Source organism: Heloderma suspectum, chromosome 1 (genome assembly GCF_057233095.1).
Source record: "Heloderma suspectum isolate Gila_16-S chromosome 1, 16-S_ref, whole genome shotgun sequence".
NCBI classification, from domain to species: Eukaryota; Metazoa; Chordata; class Lepidosauria; order Squamata; family Helodermatidae; genus Heloderma; species Heloderma suspectum.
In genome coordinates, this window is record NC_139458.1 from 224,797,876 (window position 1) to 224,821,755 (window position 23,880).

The 23,880-nt window shown below is 42.4% G+C and overlaps 1 protein-coding gene across 1 annotated transcript in view; it reads left to right on the forward strand.

The window, feature by feature from the left end:
• COL6A2 (collagen type VI alpha 2 chain) overlaps positions 1-23,880 on the forward strand; it is a 72,210-nt gene that overhangs the window by 38,683 nt on the left and 9,647 nt on the right. The window contains exons 16-27 of the mRNA XM_084820362.1: positions 1,872-1,934; positions 4,519-4,581; positions 5,029-5,091; positions 5,468-5,518; positions 6,837-6,872; positions 7,411-7,473; positions 10,059-10,121; positions 13,063-13,098; positions 13,423-13,468; positions 14,990-15,142; positions 16,441-16,893; positions 17,839-17,877. Coding sequence (XP_084676488.1) covers positions 1,872-1,934; positions 4,519-4,581; positions 5,029-5,091; positions 5,468-5,518; positions 6,837-6,872; positions 7,411-7,473; positions 10,059-10,121; positions 13,063-13,098; positions 13,423-13,468; positions 14,990-15,142; positions 16,441-16,893; positions 17,839-17,877 — 1,129 coding nt within the window. The remainder of the gene's footprint in view (positions 1-1,871; positions 1,935-4,518; positions 4,582-5,028; positions 5,092-5,467; positions 5,519-6,836; positions 6,873-7,410; positions 7,474-10,058; positions 10,122-13,062; positions 13,099-13,422; positions 13,469-14,989; positions 15,143-16,440; positions 16,894-17,838; positions 17,878-23,880) is intronic.

Sequence of the window (23,880 nt, forward strand, 5' to 3'; positions counted from 1 at the left end):
CATCCCCTGGGGATTAACAGTTAAAGGTGGAAATCCCTGATAGATTTGGAAAAATGAGCTTGCCCATCCTTGAGTAATGATGATGGAGAAATACTTTATTATGAAAGACTGTTCTGGAGCAGTGATGCCTCCCAAACAATGCTGTATATCAGGGGTGGGCAACCTGCAGCTTATAGGCCCCATGCAGCCCCCAGACCTATCTGACTGTCCTGTTCCTTTCCTTCCTCATTGCTGCATACCTTCCACATTCTGCATTGTTCTGTTAAAGAGGAAAGAAGGAAGCAGTCTCTTCATCCTGGTGAAAGAACTAGCAGATTATCTTTTCACTGTTCTTTATTTCAAGGAATACTATTTAAATTTAGTATTAGCAAGCAAGGAAGTGTTTCTTGAAATAAGTTCCACAACCCTGGTCCCATCCAAGGCCAGCTGTGACTCCACCAACTGCTGGCCTGCTCCCAAGCAGTTACAGACGGAGAGGTGTATGTGGTCTCTCGCTGTGGACGTGGTCTCAAGCAGTAGGGAGGTGGCAGTAGCAACTATAGCTAGGGTTCCCCTTTCTCTCATATTTCTTGGAATTGTTGTCGATCACAAGCTGAATATGAGCCAAAAATGTGATGTGGTTGTCAGGAGCGCCCTAGCTGCCTCTTACAGTCCCCTCCAATAGCCAACTCAAGACACTGACAAAGAGGATTCTTTCCAAGGCTTTATTCCATTACAACTTAATGACTCTTTCAGATTCTAATCACTAGCGACTAAGCAAGGAACTGGACTGGGGTAGTTAGCAGAGTAGCCTAAGCTCCAGGTAAGGCAGTTGGTCCCCATTTGAAGGAGAAGAGTGGGAAACCTCTGAACTTATGGGCTATGGAGAGATCCTCCCTCTTACCCGTAGGTCCTTGGGACACGACCGTTGTTTTAGCACCAAGCAGGCAGAGCGCCTCCTCCCGGTGCCCTCCATCTCGCGCCACTCCCTGCAACTGCGCCGAGCGTCCAGCAAGACCCCATCCCTCGCTCTCTCGCTGCCAGGGTCACTCAGAAATGCAGACAGGAGGAATCTCTCCCTGCCGCTGTGCCTGTGAGTGATGAGCGAGCTCCTCTCCCATGGGTTGTTGCTCTTCCTCAGAATCAGAACTGCTCTGGGGCTCTCTGGGCTCAGTTTCCACCCTGACAGTGGTTGCAAAAAAGGCAAATGCTCTTTTGGGATGCATTAATAGAAGCATAGCTTCCAAACCCCGGGAAGTACTAATTCCTCTCTACTCAGCACTGGCTAGGCCTCATCTGGAGTACTGTGTCCAGTTCTGGGCAACACACTTTAAGAAGGATGCAGACAAACTGGAGAGGGTTCAGAGGAGGGCAACCAAGATGATCAGGGGACTGGAAACAAAGCCCTATGAAGAGAGACTGAAAGAACTGGGCATGTTTAGCCGTGAGAAGAGAAGACTGAGGGGAGATATGCTAGCGCTATTCAAGTACTTGCAAGGTTGTCACAGAGAGGAAGGCCAGGATCTCTTCTCGATCATCCCAGAGTGCAGGACAAGGAATAATGGGCTCAAGTGACAGGAAGCCAGATTCTGGCTGAACATCAGGAGAAACTTCCTGACTGTTAGAGCAATACGACATAGAGCAATAATGACCTAGGAAGGTGGTGGGCTCTACCACACTGGAGGCGTTCAAGACAAGGCTGGACAGTGACCTGTCAGGGATGCTCTGACTTGGATTCCTGCATTGAGCAGGGGGTTGGATGCGATGGCCTTGTAGGCCCCTTCCAACCCTACTATTCTATGAGTCTATGATTCTTGTTACCACACAAGGAAGAAAGAACTTCCTAATATTAGACTGAAGGCAATGACTAATGACTATCGCTTTCTTCACAGGGGGATGCTGGCTCTGAGGGACAAAGAGGGCTACCAGGAGAAGTTGGAAATAAAGGCAAAAAGGTATGAAAGAATGATGGAATCACAGCAAATGTCCCTGGTTTAGACCTCTTTAGTCACTGTATTCACTTCTCCTGCAAGATCTGTCTAAGGATCAGGGAATCTATTCTATAACACACCCCTCTCAAAGTGCTCCATCCCAGTCTCAATTCCAACTCTAAAAACAAGCAACAAGTGTGCCAGATTGGTAGAGTCTCCTCTAATTCCCACCGAGGCAACATGGTGGCCAGTGGGTGGAGAAAGCAGGAGCAGCAGCCAGCGAAGGAGCACCAACAGCGGTGTGCAGCCTTGAGCAAATGCTGTAAACCAAGCCTAGCACTGCAAGCGCTTTGCCAGCCCCAAGGCAGCTGTGGCGGAGGATAGGATGGAAGGGCAGCGGCACAGTCCCCCTGGCCTTGATCTGCTGCTTGGGATGGAGGCTTCACTCTGCCTCATGAGAGGGCCAGCCCTGCGAAAAGCTTTAACTTCCCTTTAAAGCAGATTGCAAGACATTTACTCATCAGTAACTTCACTATCAGTGTATGCCAAAATATGTGGAGCTGTTAAACCATCTCCAAAGTACAAACTTGGCAAAATGGGGCTCAAAATTATGTTGAACACTGAGCACCTCTGGTGGGGGAGATGTTCTCCGCTTCTGATAAAAGAAGCCAAGAATGGTGGGGTGGGGAGAATGGGGAGAAGCCTAATCCCAGCCGCCCACTGTTAGCCAAGTAGACAGCAGAAAGAGAACAGGAAAAATCCATAGATTCCTCTGTATGCTGTGCCATCCTCTGTAGACCTTTCTGTATCATTTGGGGGCTTTTTTCCAAAACATTATGGCCACCTTGTACCTAAGGCTTCCCTGGCACTGGATTTCCTTTCCAGTGTTGTTACTGCCATGGATGTACAAGGCTCTCTCTCAAGCAGTAGTAAGGAAGCAGTGATACATGGATTCCACATGATCATAGAGTCCCAGAATTAGGAAGCTAGCCAACAGTCTTGGATAGTCATCACTGCAGAGTGCTTTATGGAAGTGCAGCCTTGAGGTTGCAAAGGTTGTAAAAGTTGCAAAGGAAATGGTTCCACCCTACTCGTCCATTAGAGTTGGTGGAAGCCAGTTCTGTCCACTACTGTAACCTGTCATTCTCGGTATAGCAACAAGTTCAAGAGTAGCCCAAGGCTGCAAGTCTAATAGATAAGGAGGCATTGAATCCAATCAGTGACAGGTGTTTCTCCCCCCTCGCCCACTACTCAATAATAAAAATAATTGTTAAATAATTGTTAATTATTAATTCAGTCTTGTCTGAATTCAGCATCAGTTGGCTTGTCCACATGCATTTGAGTGGAGAGCTCAAAGGTGAGTACACACTTAACTCACGTGAACCCATGAATTCAGCGATGGCTGCCACAACGCTGATGGTGTAAGAGCAGAGTAACCAGTGTAGGTGTTATAATGTTTGAGTGATAGGTTATTCCACACTATTTCCCCAACATAACCATGAATTAATATGACTAATATGATACATTTGCCACATGTCATGGCCTGGGGTTGGCCTGGTAGCACTTACTAGCTAGATCTCAGTAAGCCTAAGTTTTCTGCTTATGTATTTATTCGTGTCAGAAGCATCGCAATTAATAATGTACTATAGCACATAACATTTAAAATATAAGATGTAGAAGTTAAAATACATAAAATTTAGACAAATCTTGCCCCCAAACTAGCAACATTAATTGCACTCTGTCTCGCTGTCATAAGGTCCTCCTGTGTGCACTGGTCAGGGCACAAAGGGCAAGTATACACATGTGTTGGTGTCTGCAAGTCTCCACAGTCACATAGGGCAGAGATCACCGGGTAGCCCCATTTATTCAGAGTATCTCTAGATCTTGTTACACCCATGCACAGCCTATTCAATGATTTCCAAACTTCCCAGCTTTCATCGGAACCGGGTTCCAGCTCCTCTGCTGGTTCCATCCAGTGTTGATTCTTTATAGCTTTCCATAGGTCCATTCTACTTTTGAATTCATCAAAGTCTTCTGTCAATCTGAGGAAGCTTTTCCTGGATTTTAATCTCTGAGGAGCTGGTTGTAGGCCGTAAAGAGGGTGTGGTTTGGATATTGAGGATTTAAGCCTCTCTTTGTATGCTGCTGCTTCTCTACGAACAGCAGGCAGGCAATGCCAGCTATATGGTAGATCTTGTTTAGGGAAGTAGATTTTAATCATCCGGTAATGATTCTACTTGTTTCATTCAAAGCAACATTAACTTGCCCAGCATGTGCTGATTTGTACCAAACTGGGCAGGCATATTTGCCAGCAGAGTGGCAGAGGGCTAATGCTGTAGTCTGAAGAACCCTTGGTTTAGCACCCCAAGTAGTGCTCGTTAATTTCCTAATGATGTTATTTCTTCCGCTGACCTTCAGTTTAGTGTTGATGCAATTCTGTTTATATGTTAAGGCCCTATCCAAAGTAACTGCTAAGTATTTAGGGTTAGGGCAATTCTCCAATAACACACCTTTCCATGTAATTTGCAGCTTCCTAGCTAAGTGCTTATCTCAGTTTTCTGCTGAGAAGAATAAATCTGACCCTTCCTCTCATTTGTATCATTCACAGGGAGATCGAGGATTGCCTGGTCCACGAGGTTCCCAGGGTGGTGTGGGAGAACCAGGCAAGCCTGTAAGTTTCATCCAAGAACATCTTCAACATATGGACATCAACTTGCTGTCTCTGTTGCTGCTCTCCCAGGCAGCTGGCAAGATAAGGAGACAATATATTTTATCACCCCAGCTTTTCTGATGGCCACCCAAAATAATTCACTCTCAAACAATGTTTAATTTTAGGTTCTTTGCCCCTTGGTATGGATGTCAACTCATCAGCTGAACAAATTTATCCAGCTGTATATGAAGATGTTTCGACATTGTAGATTGGTTGTAAATGTTACCTGGGAGGCAGCAAGAGTTTCCGGTTAGACCTTATGTCTTCCTGCTCATGCGTCCTTATGGGAAAACATAATACAGAATTCTGGTGATCTGTATGAAAGCAGTATGATGGTGGAATTCATAATATTGGTACAGATCAGTGTACCCTACGCTCGTTTTTGTTTTCTACAACACTCTATTACAGGGCTCACGAGGGGATCCTGGTGATGCAGGTGTAAGGGGTGACTCAGGCACTCCAGGACCAAAGGTAAGACATATAATTGAAATAAATAGGGTTATCTTTACACTGTCTGCCTTAGTGCTGTTCTGATCTAGCAAGCCAACGGAGGCCTATTTTTAATGCTCGTCATTTTCCAGGTTCTTAGTATTTGTAATAAGCTATAGTGAGTGACTTCTTGTCAGTATTGTCAGTGGATTCCATTATCTCCTTTTTCTTGCCAACTAAAGTAGGAGTTTGATATTCTGCAACTGCTCAGTGTACCTCCTGCTCATTAAGTGTTATTAACACTAAAAGGCATAATATACTGCTGTGCTCTGCAGCGATACAGAGTGGTACAAAACAAGCTTCTTGAAAGCTATGCTTTCTTTGAATAATCTTTTTTTTCCCTTTTTTTTAATCATAGGGTGACAGAGGAAGACCTGGCTTTAACTATCCCGGTCCCAGAGGACTCCCGGTATGTGTTGTTAATGTAGCAGCATAATTATACTTAAATGCCTCACATGGAAAGACTCCATAGCAAACAAAGCAGGATGGTGAACAAATGAACAGCCAACTTTCAGACAAAGCTATGGAAAGTCCTCTGTGTAAACCATGGAAAGGGGGATGGCCTCTAGCTCCGTAGATGAGCGAGTGGCTGGCATGCAGTCCCCAGCACTTCAGTGTGGAATTGGTAAGTGGATGTACAGCAGTGAAGGTGCTGAGGAAGAGGCACCCCCAGGGGCTCACTGTGGGCACCACTAAACATGGAGTTGGCATAATGTAGCAATATTGTCTTGGCACTATGTTTACACATTTAGAGTGCACAGAGAAGTCTTTGGTGGAAGCTTCGCAAATTACTATGGACATCCTTTACCTTGAGCCTCTTTCAGAAGACACCTTTCTGTTCTGGTAACATGTTGTTTGGGGCTGGAGCAGCAGCAGTAGAGAGTTGGGGATTTAGTATTGTTGTTTTCCAATCTGTTAGTTGATCTTACTGAATTATTTTTAATAGGATTTCATGTTTTGCTATTTTGGTGAGAATGTTGCTGTTTTCATCTGTTTTTAAGCTTTTAGGATTGGGTAGGCTAAGGTGCTTAATATGGATAATATGCAAATAACTGAATTAAAGATAAATATTATTTGCCTTTTGGTGATTGACGTACAACAACAATATGGTAAAAGAAGCTCTGCTCCAGAATTAGTTTGCTCTTTCTCTGTAAACCTGAATCTGAATCTAACATTAGTGCTGTTTAAATTATATTTTTGTTCATTCATTTTACAAATATTATTTTATTATTAAAACATACAGCCCCAAAAGGTGTTTTTCTGAGTACAGTTACATTGATTTCAACAATATATAATAAAAGGTTGAAGGATCCATCATTGCAACAGATTGTTAGCATTACAATTCTCATTCTGACACCTTGTCACTTCTAAGAGATTTGTGAACAACTCACTGTTGAAGGGCAGCTAAGAAAATATGTCTTGCTCTCAGTGAGGAAGCTCCTCACTCTGCTCTCTCAGTGGTGTGAATGAGACATCCATACCCACCCAGTCCTGAACCCAAGGAAGTCAAGGAAGACACTACCACTGACTTCAGGAGGCTGCTCATCAGATGGTCTAAGAACCACAGATTGTCCCTTGGAGCCTGTGGAAATCCCCTGTGCTGATTACCTCTGTAGGCCTTGTTAGCCATACCCCTTGTTTGTTTTACAGCATCCCCTTCCTTGTTATGTTTTGTCAAACTCATAACAGGGCAAAGTAAAAGCTGACAAGCTCTTCTCTGTTTCCAGGGTGAGAAAGGTGAGAAGGGGGTCCCGGGACCAGAGGTAGAGTATGATCATCAGTGTGCCTACTTTAGCTAACAAATCTGGTAACCAGTTATGTCCTGCACTTTTCAGTGTGCTGTTGATGAACCTCTCTTTGGAGTGTGCATGAGGATTTGCAGGAGCATTTCTTAGGCATTCACACCGGTGCTGTTGTGTGGACTGTTTTAATACCATGCTAGTGCACAAGTGAGCCACTAGTTCAGTTGTTTATCATGTGCTGATTAAATTATCCTTAAGTGGCTCAGAGGAGGGACTTCTGGTGGTATTATGATGTTCGCTAAGCTAGTATTAACATGGGTTATTCTGTCTGCACAACCTGGCTTTTCGCTTTCTAGTCTGTGAAAAGATACTTCCTCTACTTAGGTACTCTTTCTGTGCACTTCCTGTACTTTCAGTTTAGTTTTAACCCATTAAGTCAATAGTTCAGAGAAGTGCTCCTTAAAGGAATAACAAAGGGAAATGGGGTGGTGGAAAGAAAGAGCTGAGCTGTAATGAAAAATGAGAAATATCCTTACCCTTTATACCGTTTTTGGAATAGGGTGCACGAGGTGACTTTGGACCAAAAGGCCCTCAAGGAGTAAAAGGAGTGAAAGGTGAACCTGTAAGTAGAATCTCTACAATCCTTTTTTTAACTATCTTCAAAATTTAGTAAAATTAATTTGCTGGACATATTTTGTGTGCCAAGAAGACATTAAAACTGTTTGCCCATCTGTGTTGCCCTTCCACTTGCCATGGTTTTGGCTAATGATTCTGGGAGACAGTGAGAGAACCCCACCATTCACAGGCTTATAGCTTTCCTTGTGGATTTTAAATTATAGCTACTACAGGTGTAGTAGACCCATTTAATCTTCAGAGAGCTCGACACATTATAATTACTGTTGGAAATATCAGTGTTGCACAAACAGATTATGTGTGGACCTCCTACACATGCGTATACACATCTTTAAACACCAGTGAATGTGTGATAGTCAGGTTTCCTAGATCTGTTTACACTGGTGTGTAAAGATGAGCGTACAAGCATGTGTGACGTCCATATTTCACATGTTTGCTGAGAACAACTCTGGTGTAGCACTGGTGCTTTCCACAGCAAACATGGTATTTGGAGCTGCCTTAGTTCTATCAATGTTCTCTTTTAGTGTTCTTGTTTCCAGATCTGTGATGGGAGTGAGACCTTTCTGACCATGCTTATCTATACAATGATCTTGGCTTAAAATGTGTGCAAAGATCACTTAAGAAGAGTTTAAAAGTTAGGCACAGACCTGATGGGACAGCCACATTCATTTATGATCACGTCTGACCCATTCACATCGAAAGGGGTGTGTGGTGCAGTAATTCTGACAATGAGACATGCACACAGGGGAGGAGTGTTGAACACTCCTCTGCCTTACCTCCTTGTGCATCATCATTGCAGGCACTTTTCTCCCAGCTCATCTCCGAGCTGGCCTGGGAGAAGAGTGCATGGGGAGATAAGCTGGGAGGGCAGGGTAGTTCAGTTCCACTCACCTGAACACACCTTTTGAAGTAAATAAATAGACCCACCCACCCCGTTTTAAATGTGAATGGGGCAGACTTCATATCTATTTTGTCCCTTAGTTACTGTCCTCTATGGTGAGGCTGAAGGGTTTTAAGTTTCTCAGGTGGCTTCCAGATGGATAGCTCTTAGTGCTCTCAGTCAAAAGACATTGTGCAGCCGTTCCCCTCCTTAACAGACTTTTTGTGGAAAGAAAAAAGAAGAAGCAGTGGGAGGGTTACAAATGGAAGACATCATCCTCTGGACCCTGTGAATGAGGCAGGGCAATTTGCACAATAAATGTCTCATCTGGAAGCATCCCCAGTCTGTGCATCCAGTAGTTTTCTCCTGTTTCCTATAGCTACTTCCACTTGCTGAAGGTGGAATCCCAAACGTTTAATTTAAACTATAGTGTTGACTGAAGAAAAAAGCAATCATTTTTAAGAGATGAAAGTGGTTTGAGAAAGATTTGGTTTCTCATGGCATATACATGGTTCTTTTGCCCCACTCTTCTTTCTAGTCAAACAGGTTTTGCAGGTTTTGAAACAATTCAAAACCCTGCAAATCCTGTACCTGAGGTGAAAGTGAGACAAGCATATCTATCATGATCTGTGATGCTTCTTTCAAGTCAACGCCAACACTGAAACAACAAGCATATGATTTCAGACATATTTGCTACTTTATCCGTTTTATTAATCACTTATTTTAAAACCTTCTGCAATGACTATCTTTGTTAATAGTCCTCCCATGAGCCATTGATGTAGGTGGTTGTGGTCTGTTGTACCCATTTTACAGATGAAGAACTGAGGCCTGGAGATTCATTTAGGATTGCGTCAATAGTCTATGGCTATATACGGATTTGAACCCTTAGTCTGAGCACAACCCTATTAACTGCTCTGGACTCTTTAGCGGTCTAGTTAAGGGAGCTGTAGTTCAGGGAAGTGTGTGTTTTGTGCCATTAGACCTATTGGAGTGTTCAAACACTTCTACTCAAATGTGTCAGAAGACGAGTGCCAGAATATGGCATAGTAGATAGAGTATTACAACAAGCCCTATTCAGTATCCGTATACAGCCAAGAAGCTTTTTGGAAGGACTTGGGGCAAAACACTGTAGCCCAGTTACCAGGACACTTGCCAGGCTGGCATTCCCCTTTATGTGGTACATAGCCTTGCTCTATGCCATGCACATAACATAATATACTACATGGGTGCTTCACATGGAAGCCCACTTCACGTGGACACCAGATTCATGCAATTGTTTCCCCTCAAGAACAGAAATGAAAAATCAGCCTAATCAGGTTTATGTGCATGTGGGCATCCTGGCTGAGTGCCCAGTTCAAATGTTACATTATGTGCATGGCAGAGTGCTGGAACCTTCTCCTTTAGTGCACAAAGAGGGTCACCAGCCTGGTAAATGCCTGAACTGAGCTTTTCTCTCAGCCTAATCTATCCTATGGTTTTGATAAGGATATATGACAATCATAAAGGATTTTGTGTGTTGTCAAGGGATATCAAAATGATAGATAAGTAATATCTGAGACATCAGAAACCTAGATGGTCTGAGTAAGCAACTTGCCTAGTCTCCAAGAGAGATTTGCCTAGTGTCCAAGAGAGTTGTAGTACGTTCTTGTAATACGTTCATACAAGCAGGTAATTGCATTTCTCTTTCTTTCTAGGCTGATCCTGGCCCACCAGGTGAGCCTGGCCCCAGAGGACCTTCAGGGGAACCAGGCCCTGAGGTACTGTAGCTGTGTGTCAGGTTGGATGTCAGATCATGCCTGCAACTGTTCCCTTTCTTTAGTGTTCAGGATCTTCACTGGCTGTGTGTCCACAAATTTACACACATGAAGGGTGTTCATTTACACCCTTCGGGTTCAAACCCAGTTGACAAAAAGAGGCAAAAAATTAAATTAATCGTATGAGTCTACTTAACACAATTCTCCATTGCTAAAAACAGATATGACTTGAACTCAGAAATCTGGTATTTTAGAAACCCTAGCCAGAGTGAATGGCCCAGTGATGTCTTTGCTTTACATCTGCGCTGAACTGAGAATAAAATAAGGTCATGAAATACTCGTTACTGAAAGAGCAAACATATTCTGTGATGAATTTGAATAAGCAGCTCTGATTGTTTAAAACAAGCTCAGCTTTGTTCATAAGCTGGAATGGATCAATAAGATATATATTGCAGTTATATAGCTTAAGATATATATTCCATTGACATAATGTAAAGAGTTCATCCCAGTTCAACTTCCAGCCCATTTAAAAGACAATTTTATGGTTTGTAAGCTAGATCTGTCAGGTGAGAGCAGTTTCAGACATTTACACATTTATGGAGGTCAGGGAGGGGAGCCCATAGTAGAAGAACTGCCACTTCCTAAGCCCTGTTAGACTTGTGCAAGCCAGAGCAGAAAGGAGGGGCTACCCCCCCTTTGGAATTTGGTTATCCTTTTCTCCCCCACCCCCAACTGGTTTCAAAGGTAGAAAAGCTAACTCCCATAGCTCAAGGACTTGTGTAGGTTTACTCCCTTTTCAGGGGTGTGTTGGGGGAATTGGAGGGCTTTGAATCCGTTTTCATCCCCTACCACCATCAGAGCAGTGATGGCGGAGGAGTAATGGCAGCCGATCTTACCACTGCAACAAGAAGGCCTCTAGCAGATGTCTTCACCTGCAGCCCTCTCTGATGTTGGAGAGGGACGTCTGCAGCATCCAGTGTCCACTCACCTGCCTGGAAGCTTAGAATTTCTCCTTTAGTGTGTCAAATAACTTTATGAAAAGGGGTTTTTTGTGCATGGCCAACCTCAAACGATAGTTGCAATTAATCTCTATAGGTGATTAGTTCTGTTCTTCTATCTTTTTAAAGAGGCATGGTTTTGACATGTGCAGTGATGTGTCAGGCCTTTCACCATCTATACCTAGCATTGGGAGAGGAATTCATTCAGTCAACATTTTCATGTGAACATACCTAATTTCATATTTTCAAACCAATATGTGAACCAAAACTCAGTTATACTTCAGAATTCACACTTCTCCAGATTTTACAGTGGAGTTCTCCAATCAAAAAATATGTACAAAAATGTGTGTATTGTGGGAAAGTGCATACAAAAATGCATATATTTGTGAAAATAACATTAAAATACATTAGATTAGGAAAATTGCTTGCAAAAATGTATATATTGAGTAAAATTATGTACTTAACATTTATTAGCAGAAACATGCACAAAAATACATACAGGTTTTCATACGAGCTTTATTAAAAAAAATACTCAAGTGGGGCTTAAAACTGGAAAAATCAGAAACTAAGAGAAACCAAAATTGATAGTTTTGTCCATCTTTCTCTTTACTTCAACACACCCTCACTATTACCTTTCCAATCAGTGCCATTTGGGCCATAATTTTTTTTTTTTAATCTTTTAACATCTACTTTTTCAACCTATATTTTAGAATAAACTATTTAAATTATTTGTGCAAATAGTGCTTAAATACAAATGCATTTTACAGCATATTTATTTATTTTGGGCAAAGTAGCTTACCTAAAGCAGTAAAAAAGAATAGGAAAGGAAAAAGGAAAGGTTCCTCCTGTGCAAGCACTGGATCATTACTGACCCCTAGAGGGACGCTGCTTGCGCTAGCGTTTTCATGGCAGACTATAGCGGGGTGGTTTGCCATTGCCTTCCCCAGTCATGACTACCTTTCCCCCAGCAAGCTGGGCACTCATTTTACCAACCTCGGAAGGATGGAAGGCTGAGTCAACCTGAGCCGGCTACCTGAGACCCGGCTTCCGCTGGGATCGAACTCAGGTCATGGGGAGAGTTTCGGTTGCAATATTGCCGCCTACCACTCTGTGCCACACGAGGCTTTTAGTAAAAAGAATAACAAATCATTAAAACAGTAAAAAGTGCCCGTGGCCTTTACATGGGCCTTTCTAAGGAGGCTGTGGTGGTGATGCTGACAGTGACATTTTGCCTCACAGGCAGCTGCTGCTTCTCTTCCTCACATGGTGGTTGTTGTCTCTGTGAGTAGGGAGGAGGGCCCACTCCCAGCTGGTGAAGAAGAAGAAGCAAATTAAAAGTGATTAAACAAACAACCATACTGCCTTTCTGGTCTTCCTGATTAGTGCAAATTTTTTCTATGTTTGTTCTTTCTCCTACTTTTTAAAATTATTGAAGTAATTGTGTTATTTAAGATGTGCTTTAGCACAAATGAAAAAAATGATCAAAAAAATATGGAAAAAAGGTAAAACAAAAGTCCAGTACTCAGGTAAATTGTCTCTTCCCTGCCTACATGTGTATTTCATGCTAACTAGCATGGATGGAATATAGCAGGATACAGTGTTATAACCCCTTAACTGAGAGAGACAGTGTTATATCCCGTTAACTGTGGAAAGTCAATTGTAATTCCACCCACCATTTACCGCCGAAGAGCAACAACTGAGTAACACTAGGAGCCAAGTTAAGCTCCCAGAAACACACCAGGGAGAGAGAATTTTTAAAGATGGTAACTCTGAGACGGGGAAAAATTTTCATTATTTACAGGCAGTCACTCATATCACCAAAAGTGAAGGTTCAAAATGTGTTACAAGTGTTATATGCTTTTAAAATACGCCAGAAAGAATCTAGAAGAAGCAGAGTTCCTGTTGCAGGTGAAACATCCATAAATGTCTCCATCATCATTTTATAGGGTGATCCTGGCCCTGGTGGAGATCCCGGCCTAACTGTAAGTAGAGAAAGTTTTCTGTTTGTAACTGGGGACCTTGCTGTCTACCTAGTGTTAGTTCTAGTTTGCCATGGAATATAACAAGGCATGCAAAACATTTATTCCCACTTTGTGGATGAGATTTCTGTTGAAACCTGTGGCAAATATCAATTTATAATCAAAAGCAGAGTTTAGCCATATCCTCTTGCACAGAGGAAGAAATTAGAAAAGCATGTGATTTCTCTTATTCAGACAGCCTGAAATTGTTTTTGCAATGAGAGGGTGCAAATGGAAATGTTTAATCCTTATACAAGTTGTGCTACTTCCTTTTGTTGTTGTTGATAGGACTGTGATGTGATGACCTACGTCAGAGAGACCTGTGGCTGTTGTGGTTAGTTCAGAGCCTTTTCCTTGTGGATTTATAACAATTATGATTTTGCATAATCTTCCTTTAAAGTAGGATGGCTCTCTTCAGAGTGCAAATTTATGCTCCTTTTTCATCACATTTTGTGGCTAGGCTTGATTTGGTCAGAGGTTAAGCAGGTTTAGCCAACTGGTAGCTCTTTGATACCATTGCAAACCCATTTTATCTGGCCCCTGTTAACCCTAACATATTTTTAATCACGTGTAAGGAAAATAAATTTGTTCTCAGAAGTTGAGAGAGATTTTTTGCAGAGAGAGATTTAGGCCGTGTTTGAATATCACTCTGAACCATAGTTTCGTACAGCTTTCCCCAACCTGATGCTCTCAAGATAATTTGGACTTCAACTCCCAGGATTCCTGACCATTGGCTATGTTGACTGGGGCTGATGGGAGTTTATTTTTTTATTACATTTCTCTACTTCCCAATAGCCAAAATTCTCTGGGCAGTTTACAATAGTTGAGGTCCAGGACATCTGGAGGGCACCAGCTTGGGAAGGCTGGTTTACTATGATGTCAACAAGCAGGAACAAGCCACAGCGAGCCTCAGGCTCCCACACAACCCCTTCCTCCCCTCTCCTCCTCCCATGCGGCCAAGAGGAGGAGTTCAGAAGCTTTTGCTTGCACTTTTGCTTAACTGCAGTTTTCTTTGTCATCCAGACACAGAACTCTGGTTAACATCTATTGTTTTATGCTGTTTTTACATTGGTTTTTGTATTGTATGTGTTTTTATGTAAACCGTTTGGAGATCCTGGGTATAGTGGTATAGAAGCAGCTTAAATACATAAATATTAACTATGGTTAGTTTCAAGCAAACTTGCTTTGTAAACCATGGTTTGAAGTTGGCTTGTTTGAAACTGATCATAGGTAATGTTAACCACAGTTTGTCAGTCCAGGCAACATGATAAACTGTGGTTAAGCAAATGTGGTAGCAAAAGCTTCCAAACTCCTCCTCCACTATGTGGGAGAAGTAGAGGGAAAGGGGGGATCATCCAAACCTAATGGTCACTGTGGCTCATTTCTGCTCATTCAAGTCATGTTAAACTGTGGTTTAACATGACATGCGAATGCATTCATAATGTTACATCATGCCTTGGGCTTTGCATGTAGTGCCCCAGGAATGCTCAAGTTCATGCACTCCATGAGTTGGATCCAAGATCTGCCTTCTGTGAGCAGAGAAGGGCTCTGCTCATAGAAGATACCTCTGCCCAATTTGGGGGGTCTCCCCCCATCCCACAGCTTGTTCCACTTGTGCGGTCTGACCCTTTGTCTAGCATTTTCAGAGGGTTGGAGGGGCTGCTGGAGAGAGGAGGCAGTAGAGAAGTCTGCTTCCACCAGCCCAGTTGGATGTGCCTAAATCTGGATCCAACCCCAGATTGTAATGCTTTATGGTGCAATTAGCTCCAGGGTTCTCCAGGTTGGCCCTGTTCTGGGGCAGTCTTACGGTGTTTGTATGTGGGGCTTTTGATTGCTTTGTCTCTGCTTTCCACAGACTGTGAGAAAGTGTGTGGCCCCCTGGACATAGTCTTCATCATAGACAGTTCAGAGAGTATTGGCTACACCAACTTCTCTCTGGAGAAGAACTTTGTCATCAATGTGGTGAGCAGGCTTGGTTCCATTGCCAAGGATCCAAAATCTGAGACAGGTCAGTGGTGTGATTGAGAATCTGATTTCACAGCTGATAATTATCTCTAGCTATGATTGTTTTGATATTTATTTAATGCCACAACCCAATATGTATTTCAACTACTAGTTAATCCCTACCATGCCCCCCCCTGCCCCCGATCTCTTTTTCTTACCCAGTGAAGGAAGAGCGCTTGGTTTCCCGATGTGTATGCTATGTTGAGCATGTGCCATATATTGATTTTAGGACACTTAAGGCCATTTGACATTACCTAGTAGTCCCCCAAGACACGTTATTCATGGCTCACCTTGAGATAGCCCTGGAAGCCAGGAAACATTCTCCTTTGGAAATGGGGGCCACTCAAAGGGAAAAGCAAAAGAGAGGCCTTGTTGTATATGTAATTTGCACACATATATTTCCAACTATTTTCTGACCCTGGTTGTCATTATGACCTAGAGATGGGGGAGAATTTTGTTCAGTTCGGATTTTAATAAAAACTTACAAAAATATGTACAAAAATGCATATGTATTTTCAGGCTGAGTTGTTATTTTTTTAAGTTGCAAACAGATGTGGAAACAAGACAGAATAAGCTGAGGATTGGAAAAATGAGAAAGTGAGAGAAACCAAAAGTTACAAATTTGACCATCCCTTGGCTTACTAGGCTGCCTCTATTTGTGTTTACCTTCCTTCACCCCTCATCGAGCCATCTGGCAAATGTAGCAGATTTGGGAAAGAGACAGGGTTTTCTGTAACCCACACTGAGGTGTGAAGATAATTACAGGAGTCTTGTCCTGCTGTTTCTTACCTTCTACAAACATCAGCACAAATAACTGAAACCTCTGATTCTTCCTCAAGCCCTCTATGTGTGTCAGAAGGTTCAATACAGAAGGTGGGTCTTATCTCATTTGTGCTTATGTTTGGAGAAAGTAAGACACAGGAGAGACCCCTGTTGTTTCTTACCTTCTCCAAACTCCAGCACAAGTGAGAGCTCAGTGGAGCCAACCTGGTAGCCTGTTTCTTCCCAGAGGGCATTAGCAGGAGGATTTTTGACAGCTGACTGTCTCTTCTTGCAGTGCTAAACTTGTTGCATAAAAATATGGCCCTGTGTAAAAAGGCACCCTATATATCACTGTACATTTTCTGGGCACCTTTCCGAACTGTATGACTGGTCCTTGGAAAGAAAAGGATTTGAAAACACTGGCTCAATACAGAAGGGATTATGTATTTCACCAGGCTGGCTACAGAGCAATGTGATGTATGCACTGGGGGGAAGGAAATAATCCAGGAAAGTGTGATAGACAGTTTATTTCCCTGGCAGGTGCCCGTGTTGGGGTGGTGCAGTATAGCCACGAGGGAACATTTGAAGCCATTCAGCTGAATGACAAGCGCATTGACTCCCTCTCCAGTTTCAAAGAGGCAGTGAAGAAGCTGGAGTGGATTGCAGGGGGCACCTGGACCCTCTCTGCACTTCAATTTGCCTACAATACACTCATCAAAGAAAGCCGGAGAGATAAAGCTCGAGTGTTTGCTGTGGTAGTGACTGATGGGCGGCATGATCCACGAGATAACGACTCCCACTTACAGGCTCTCTGTGGTGGGGATGTTACCGTCAATGCCATTGGGATTGGAGACATGTTCAACATGCCGGAGGAAGATGAGACCCTGCGCTCGATAGCCTGTGATAATAAACAGAGAGTCCAGAAAATGAAGTTGTTTACAGAGTTGGTGGCCGAAGAGTTCATTGACAGCATGGAGCATGAACTCTGTCCAGGTCTGTCAGTTTTGCCTCTGCTGAGGCTGAGACAAGATAGTTAAAATGTGATGTGATGTGACAAGTCAATGGAAAGTCATAGGTTTCATTTATCTTATTTTTTAACATTTTACTTTGAGGTTTATAGCTCAGTGGTTATGTCCATAGCATCTCCAGTTTAAAAAATGGCATTTTCCCTTAGAGACCTGATGCCATTCAAAGTGGTCAATAATGGGCTACATGGAACATTATTCTGAAGTGATAGAGGGCCTACTCTTTCCCAAGAGGTGTCAGGCTGATCACAATATGTTTAAAATAACTACAACTGAAATTAAAAACAGGATATGTACAATATTGATTGGGGGAAAGCCACAAAATCCCATTAAAATCCAAAGCCATGTCCCTGTGCCAGCTAAAATTCAGCATGAAGAAAACAGTGTTACACTGTTGCTACCTGTCCTGGTGGTCCATACCTATTAAGAACACAGTCACCATATTTTGCAACAGCTAGATGAGTCTCTTGAATACATTTCAAGGGCGAGCCCATGTAGGGTGCATTACAGCAATCAGATGTTCAGAGTATGTCAGGATGATATAAAGCCATTTTAGCAGGGCCCCTTCTGCCTGCAGCCCTGAGGTCTCCTGTCCACTTCCGTACGAGTGGCGGGGAAAATACTGGGCCTATGTATCATTTTTCCTACATGGAAAAACATGGATGGTATATGTGATATTTATCGGCAAATGGCCTGCTGGGGAAAGGTTAAATAGCCCCCTTTCTCTCCACTGCTGCGAAATTGGAGCCCCACACAGGCAACTGCATTAAAGTTTTTTTTAAAAAAAAAAAGTTCGGAGATATGATTTCTCCTGCATCATGCCTAGTTTGCCACAGTTTTGCATAGCACATTAGCAGCTACTACAAATGGTGGTCTGCATAGTTTCAATCTAATGTTTTCATTCTTGTTTCAGATCCTCAGATTGTCTGCCCTGATCTGCCATGCCAAACAGGTAAAAAGAGGAATAACCTGTACTATGATTCTCTCACATATGCCATTTACTATACAATATGAAATAATCCCGATTTAGACAAACAACGGAAAATTCTAGCCCAGGAAACAGGGAGGGGAGAGGGAGAAATAATTTTGACCAGAATTTTCGTATCCCTACCTCCTTACTAACAATCATCAGTCATCTGTCTTTGTTCTACAGGTAGGTACATTTTTGCATTACAGCTATTCTGCTTTGAGTAGCTGTACCCATTAGGGTTGTGTGCAAATGTTGTTGTCATTCAGAACCTTCTTTGAAATAGTAGCCTGTTATAATATAGAAACAGCTTCTAACCTACCCCATTTCTGGGGTTAACAATCCAGTCCAAGGGCCAGAGACTGGCAACAGGTAAGGAAGGGGTTTCAGTAGAAACACTTGTGGAATGCACCACATTTGTGCTAAGGTGAGGAAGATCATGTTTAGCAGCTACTGAACAAATGTTGATTTTTCACAAGTGCTGGAAGGCTCTGAATCCTAATACGCTATCTGCATTTGAAACTGGCCAGCAGCAAGGTACTGCTACTGCCAGTTTTAGTCAGCAAGGGCATAATGTGGAACTTGGACTCAGGATAAATCCCCATACTCATGTGGAAACTCGTGTTAGGGTACTGTTGGTTTTCAGGTTTGGGACAAATCATTTGATAGTCCAGGAACCTCCTGAGTCAGTTTTATAGCACTTTGCTATTCGTGGCAGTCCTGATTGTGCATCACTCATGAGCTGAACCATCTTGATCCCTCTGTCTTCCCCTTGTTATCCGCTGGAGCTAGCTATGCAGACTTCCATAGTTATTTAACAAACCAAATTCTTGGAGCACAGAAAAGCGAATGCTATTTGTGCTTTGGTTCTGAAGCCCAAATAACACAAACCCAAAACTGGATCAAGGGGCATGGTGCACTCTAGCATGGTGCACTCAAAACCATGGGCTTATTAAAAGCTGTTCTTGGCTCATGACCACGTAATGAATGGCAAAAAAGAACCTGCCTTTTATAATTGACAGAAAGAATAGATAAGCTTGATCAGGTAAAAACACTGGTTATGTTAGAGGGCAAGGGAGGGGAGTTAAGATAGGTATTTCAACTAGTTCTGATTTGACAAGTTCTGAGTTGCAATTCCGTTTTTGTATTTGTTTGGGGTGGTTTCTTTGTAAAAGCAAACACATTTTCACCCTTTTCCCCTGTCCTTTCAATATGTCACTGGTTTTTTAAAATTGTTTTACTATCCCTTGTTAATTACTGGACAATTTAAAAAACCCAAAATGTATATTGTTATTGCTGTATTTGTACTACTGCAATTTCCTGATGAAAGCTTTGCTATAACTTTGCATGGAACTAGCTAAAAAAGTCAAGGCAGATGATTGTAGCACACAGCCTTATGACCTTCAAAGAACTAAATAAACCAATTCTTTCTTTCTTTTTAAGCAAAAGCAAATGGGTGAAACATTGCTGAGGAAGGTAGTAGTTGAGCTTTGTTGCTGACGGTACAGTGTGTGTGTGCTGGAGCTGAGAATTTTGGGGAACTATATTGATCGGGAATAGTGTTTGCTGTATTATCCAAACTACATAGCTTATGCTTGTTTTATGAGTCTCCTGTGAATGCATTAGATCGCATTGCCTACTTTTGTTCAAAGTTGCTAACTATTCATTTATAAATTGTGTATAGAGTTGGAATGGGTTTGGAAGAAAGCTAAACTGATTGTGCTGGTGGTATGGAAGGCAGTGGTGTGCGGTTTCTTCATGTGACTGTGCGGTTTCTTCATACCAGGCAAACAGCTTCAGAGCAGTTTTGCTTTGATTACCTCAAAGTCCATCCCACAATAGTGTGAATTAGTTGGAGCAAAACTGAAAAATTGTTGATGAAACTCTGCTATTCAGTCTCGCAAATAATTAAATTACCCAAACACCTGATGACCAATAAATTATTGTTTAGCAAAGGGTGATGGAACATTGCCTTCTCTCTCTCTCCGTCTCTCTCTCTCTCTCTCTCTCTGTCTCTGTCTCTCAGCTGAATGGGAAGTTAAGGGATAATTTGAGCTGCTTGAGGGTTTCTTTTGTGAATGAAGCATGTAGAAGAGGCAGTGGTCCTCATGATGTGATTGAGGAATCTCTTAAGGAACTATCCTTCATATGATAACATTAGGTGCTTGCTTAATAACCTAAATCTTCAGATTTTTTCCACAGGAACTGAAAGCAGGGATGATACTTGAATGTTTAGGGGGCTAAGGAATGAGACTCCGCCATTGGTGAATGTGGACTCGGGCTGTGTGACACCATAGTAAAAAAAATGAACAATAATTCACAAGCATGACTGTTTCATTAGATTTAATTCAAGTTTTAATTATAGTTAGCTGCACTTGCATCTTCTTTGGGTTTTTTATAATTTTACAAAACGCTGGCAATGAACTTCTCTAATGCCACATGAACATTGTCAGTTGCTTCTTGTATGTCTAATAGTTCCGGTCCTTCTGTTGATATACTTATTACTCCATTCGCATGGTCAAGCAGAAAACTTCTCCTTTCAGAACATTTTCAGGGATGAAAGAGAACACAGAACTGCAATTGTGCTTGGAAGTAGCAAGCAATTAATCCCTATTTCATTCATTCCAGAAAACGTAGCATCAAGATTGGGTCAAAACTTTGAAATTTCAACTAAAAAACAACATTTCATCTGACATGTTGATTTCAAGGGTTGGGGGGAGTGTTCAGAGAATTCAAGGGATGTAGGGAATTACCTGTAAATCTTCCTTTTTGCCATTAGCTCTCTTAACAGGGCCTCATGAATGTGACTTTCCTGTCTGTTTCTTCTCCTCTTCTAGTGGTAGAGAGAACAATTTTAGAAAGCAGCATGCTAATTACTAAATGTACAGCACAAACATTTCTGTTTGGATACCTGTATGTAGTGTCAGTGGTAATGACTCAAGAATACCAATGTCACTTTATGAACACTAATGAACCGGACAATGCTTCGAATAGAGCTCACGCATGCAACATGCTCATTGGATAATTCCTTCTTTATTTTGTTTCTGCTTCAAAAGAAGACCAAACCGCCTTAGGATGCTTATTTTACAATTCCTTTTGCATTAAGCGGAGAACTTAAGTATCAGCTTCATTGCCTCTTATTCTATTGGCAGCCAAAAGTCAGTATAATAATAATAACTGGAATAGTTGCATGCCATAATTACTCCATCCTTTCAGATAATAGGCACATCTGCACACATTGAAATAATTTTTAAAACCCAGTTACCAGCGTGGAATAATTCTACTGATTTTAATAGATCTTTAAGTGCGATATGCTGCTGTAGTGTGAAGCATCCTCACTTAAGTACTAGCTTCTCTGCTCCATGTTAGTGCTTTTCATTACAGCCTAAGATTGCTAAATGGCCAGTATTTTACCAGTCTGACCAGGTCCTAGTTCTCACTGAGGTGGTAAACCTGTGTCTGAGCTATAACAATCCAGACTGTAGATGGGAGCTCATGTAGGCATGGGGGAGAATTTAATTGGATCTACATTTTGCGTTTCCCAAATTAATACGCAAATTGGAACACAGTTATCCTCTGGACTGCGTACTTTTCTGAACTTTGCAATGCAGTTCTTGGCTCAGTGACTTGCATATATCAGGGAAGGTTGTATGCAGAAATGCGTATACGAGGGAAGTTGCATACAAAATGCCTATGTTAGGGGAAATTGTGTATGAAACGAAATGTGGTGTGTGTGTTTTTACTTTAAAAAGATTTGCAGACTTGATGCATTAATCGGACAGAATGGATGCATGCAAAACTAACATGGGCAGGAAACAGACTGATTTATCTACCCCTAGGCTGACATGATGGAAGGCTATTCTATAGAAAAGAAAAGCCTTCCACATAGAACACTAGCATGCCAGAGAGAAGGGTTGTAGCCTCACCATTTCCCTGTCATGCTAGTGTCCCATGTGGATGGATTTTCCTTTGTAGCAGAGTAGCCATCCATCATGTGAACCCCCATCTACAGTCTGAATTGCTATATCTGAGACACAGGTTTATCACCTCAGTGAGAACTAGGAAAGCCATTTTCTGTCAGACAACCAGGAGTTGACTGAGGTCTGAAAAGCCAGTAAATGTGGCTTGTGCCAGGCTAAATCCAAAAGCCACCAGGCTCTGGCCCAGCACCATTCAGGGGCCACCATTTTTAAAATCAAAGGCTGCCAATCCAGCACTTGCATCATGCAAAACCAAAGTGAATCGAAATCAGAGATCCATACCATGCTAGAAAGCCCTGAAAATATTCTTTTGACACTCACTTGCAGATGGGAGGAACCCTGGGATCGAAAACCCAGTTATTTTCCGCCCTATGGAAGAGGGAGTCAAGATAACTTTTCCCAGCACCAAACCCATGATCGCCCAGTTCCTGAACTCCACGAGGGAGATCCAGGACCCCAGCATGTACACCCAGCTGGTGGCCACCTTGGCCTATACCGCCGAAAAAGCCAAGTTTGCCACTGGACATGAGCGGCAGGAGTGGATGGACTTGTTCATTGACACCTTTAAAATGGTGCACAGCGAGATTGTGGGTGATCCAGAGACTGTAATAGGCCTTTGCTGAAACTGTGCTACTGCTTCTGAGAACAATAGGACTTGCTTCTGCCTACAAAACATAAAGCTAGTCAGAACAGCCACTTTAGTTGTAGAAATCTTACCGGAACTCTCACCAGTGCTAGATTACTACAAGAGAAGCTTCTAGATTAGACACATTCTGAAAAGTCTGTCTCAAGTGCTTTTCAGGCTTATACTCAGCTTCACTACCAGACCTACACTGGCCCTTGCCAGAGGATAAATCTAGCTAGTATGCCTCCAGAGAACAAAGCAAAGAGGGCAGAATGGCTGAACATTAATAACAGAGCTGCCTGAGTTCCTTCCCCAGACATCAGGCTGGGCTGATGAACTGACCCATTCTCTAAAGCAGCCTTTAGCACTCAGTTGTTTTAGAAGACAAAGTCCGTTTGCATGGTCAGTGGTCTAGGATGATGGGAGTTGTAGGCAAAACATGGGATCTAGCTTGGGTGAAGGCTGCTTTCAACAAGACAAGATGTGTGGGTCTAGGGGAAATCTAAGGGAGAATACACTGCTCTTGATCTTTCTGGAATAGGGTAGAATAAGTTGACAGCCACATGATAGCCATGTAAAAGCTGACTACATGGTGGCTCTGATTACATGGCAGTGGTAGCCGTTGGCCATGCTGTAAGCTAAGAAATACCAGTTGCACATACACACCTGTTTCACACTTCTCTGGATTTTGAAGTAATTACAAAAGCGTAGGAATGCTCGGTTTGCCACATACTCACAGATGACTGCTTTGCCACACAGATACAGTTGTCACATGGAACATTTCTAAGTCTGTTTCAATCCTGAATCAATAGCATTGTCAGCATATGTGTATAACAGAAACTGGTTTTTATGAGTTGGGAACATGGTAATATGTTATGTATGTGTGTTCTTTTAGCTATTGACTGTCTATAAATTGATGTCTCTGTCTTTCTGCTTAATTGCAAGGGCTTTCCTAGGTAATTCAAGGGAACAGTAATCCCAAAAATGTTCTCTCCCTTGAATTCTAATGGTAAAGACAGACGGACTTGTATGGAATTGTTCTGAACATGCATTCCGTGCATTCCAAAGCATTTGTTTTCAGGGAAGGTGTATTCAAGCCATTTAACTTGTATGTGCCTTCCTAAAGCTCCCTATTACCTTTGGCACTCCTAAAGACAGAACTTCAAGCCTCCCAGATGAATTGCCCAGCTCTTGAAGCCACTGGACAAAACTTGTACAGAGGAAACAGAAGGGAGCCTTCCCAAGGAAACCTGAGGACTGTCCTTGCTAGAACTTGTGCTGTCTGTGCTTTGTCTTGTTGTTTTGTTTGTTTTGTATATGTGGGTTTCCCATTTTGTACATTTTCATTGCCCTCTTAGCTAGATAGTAATATCAATGGTCCCA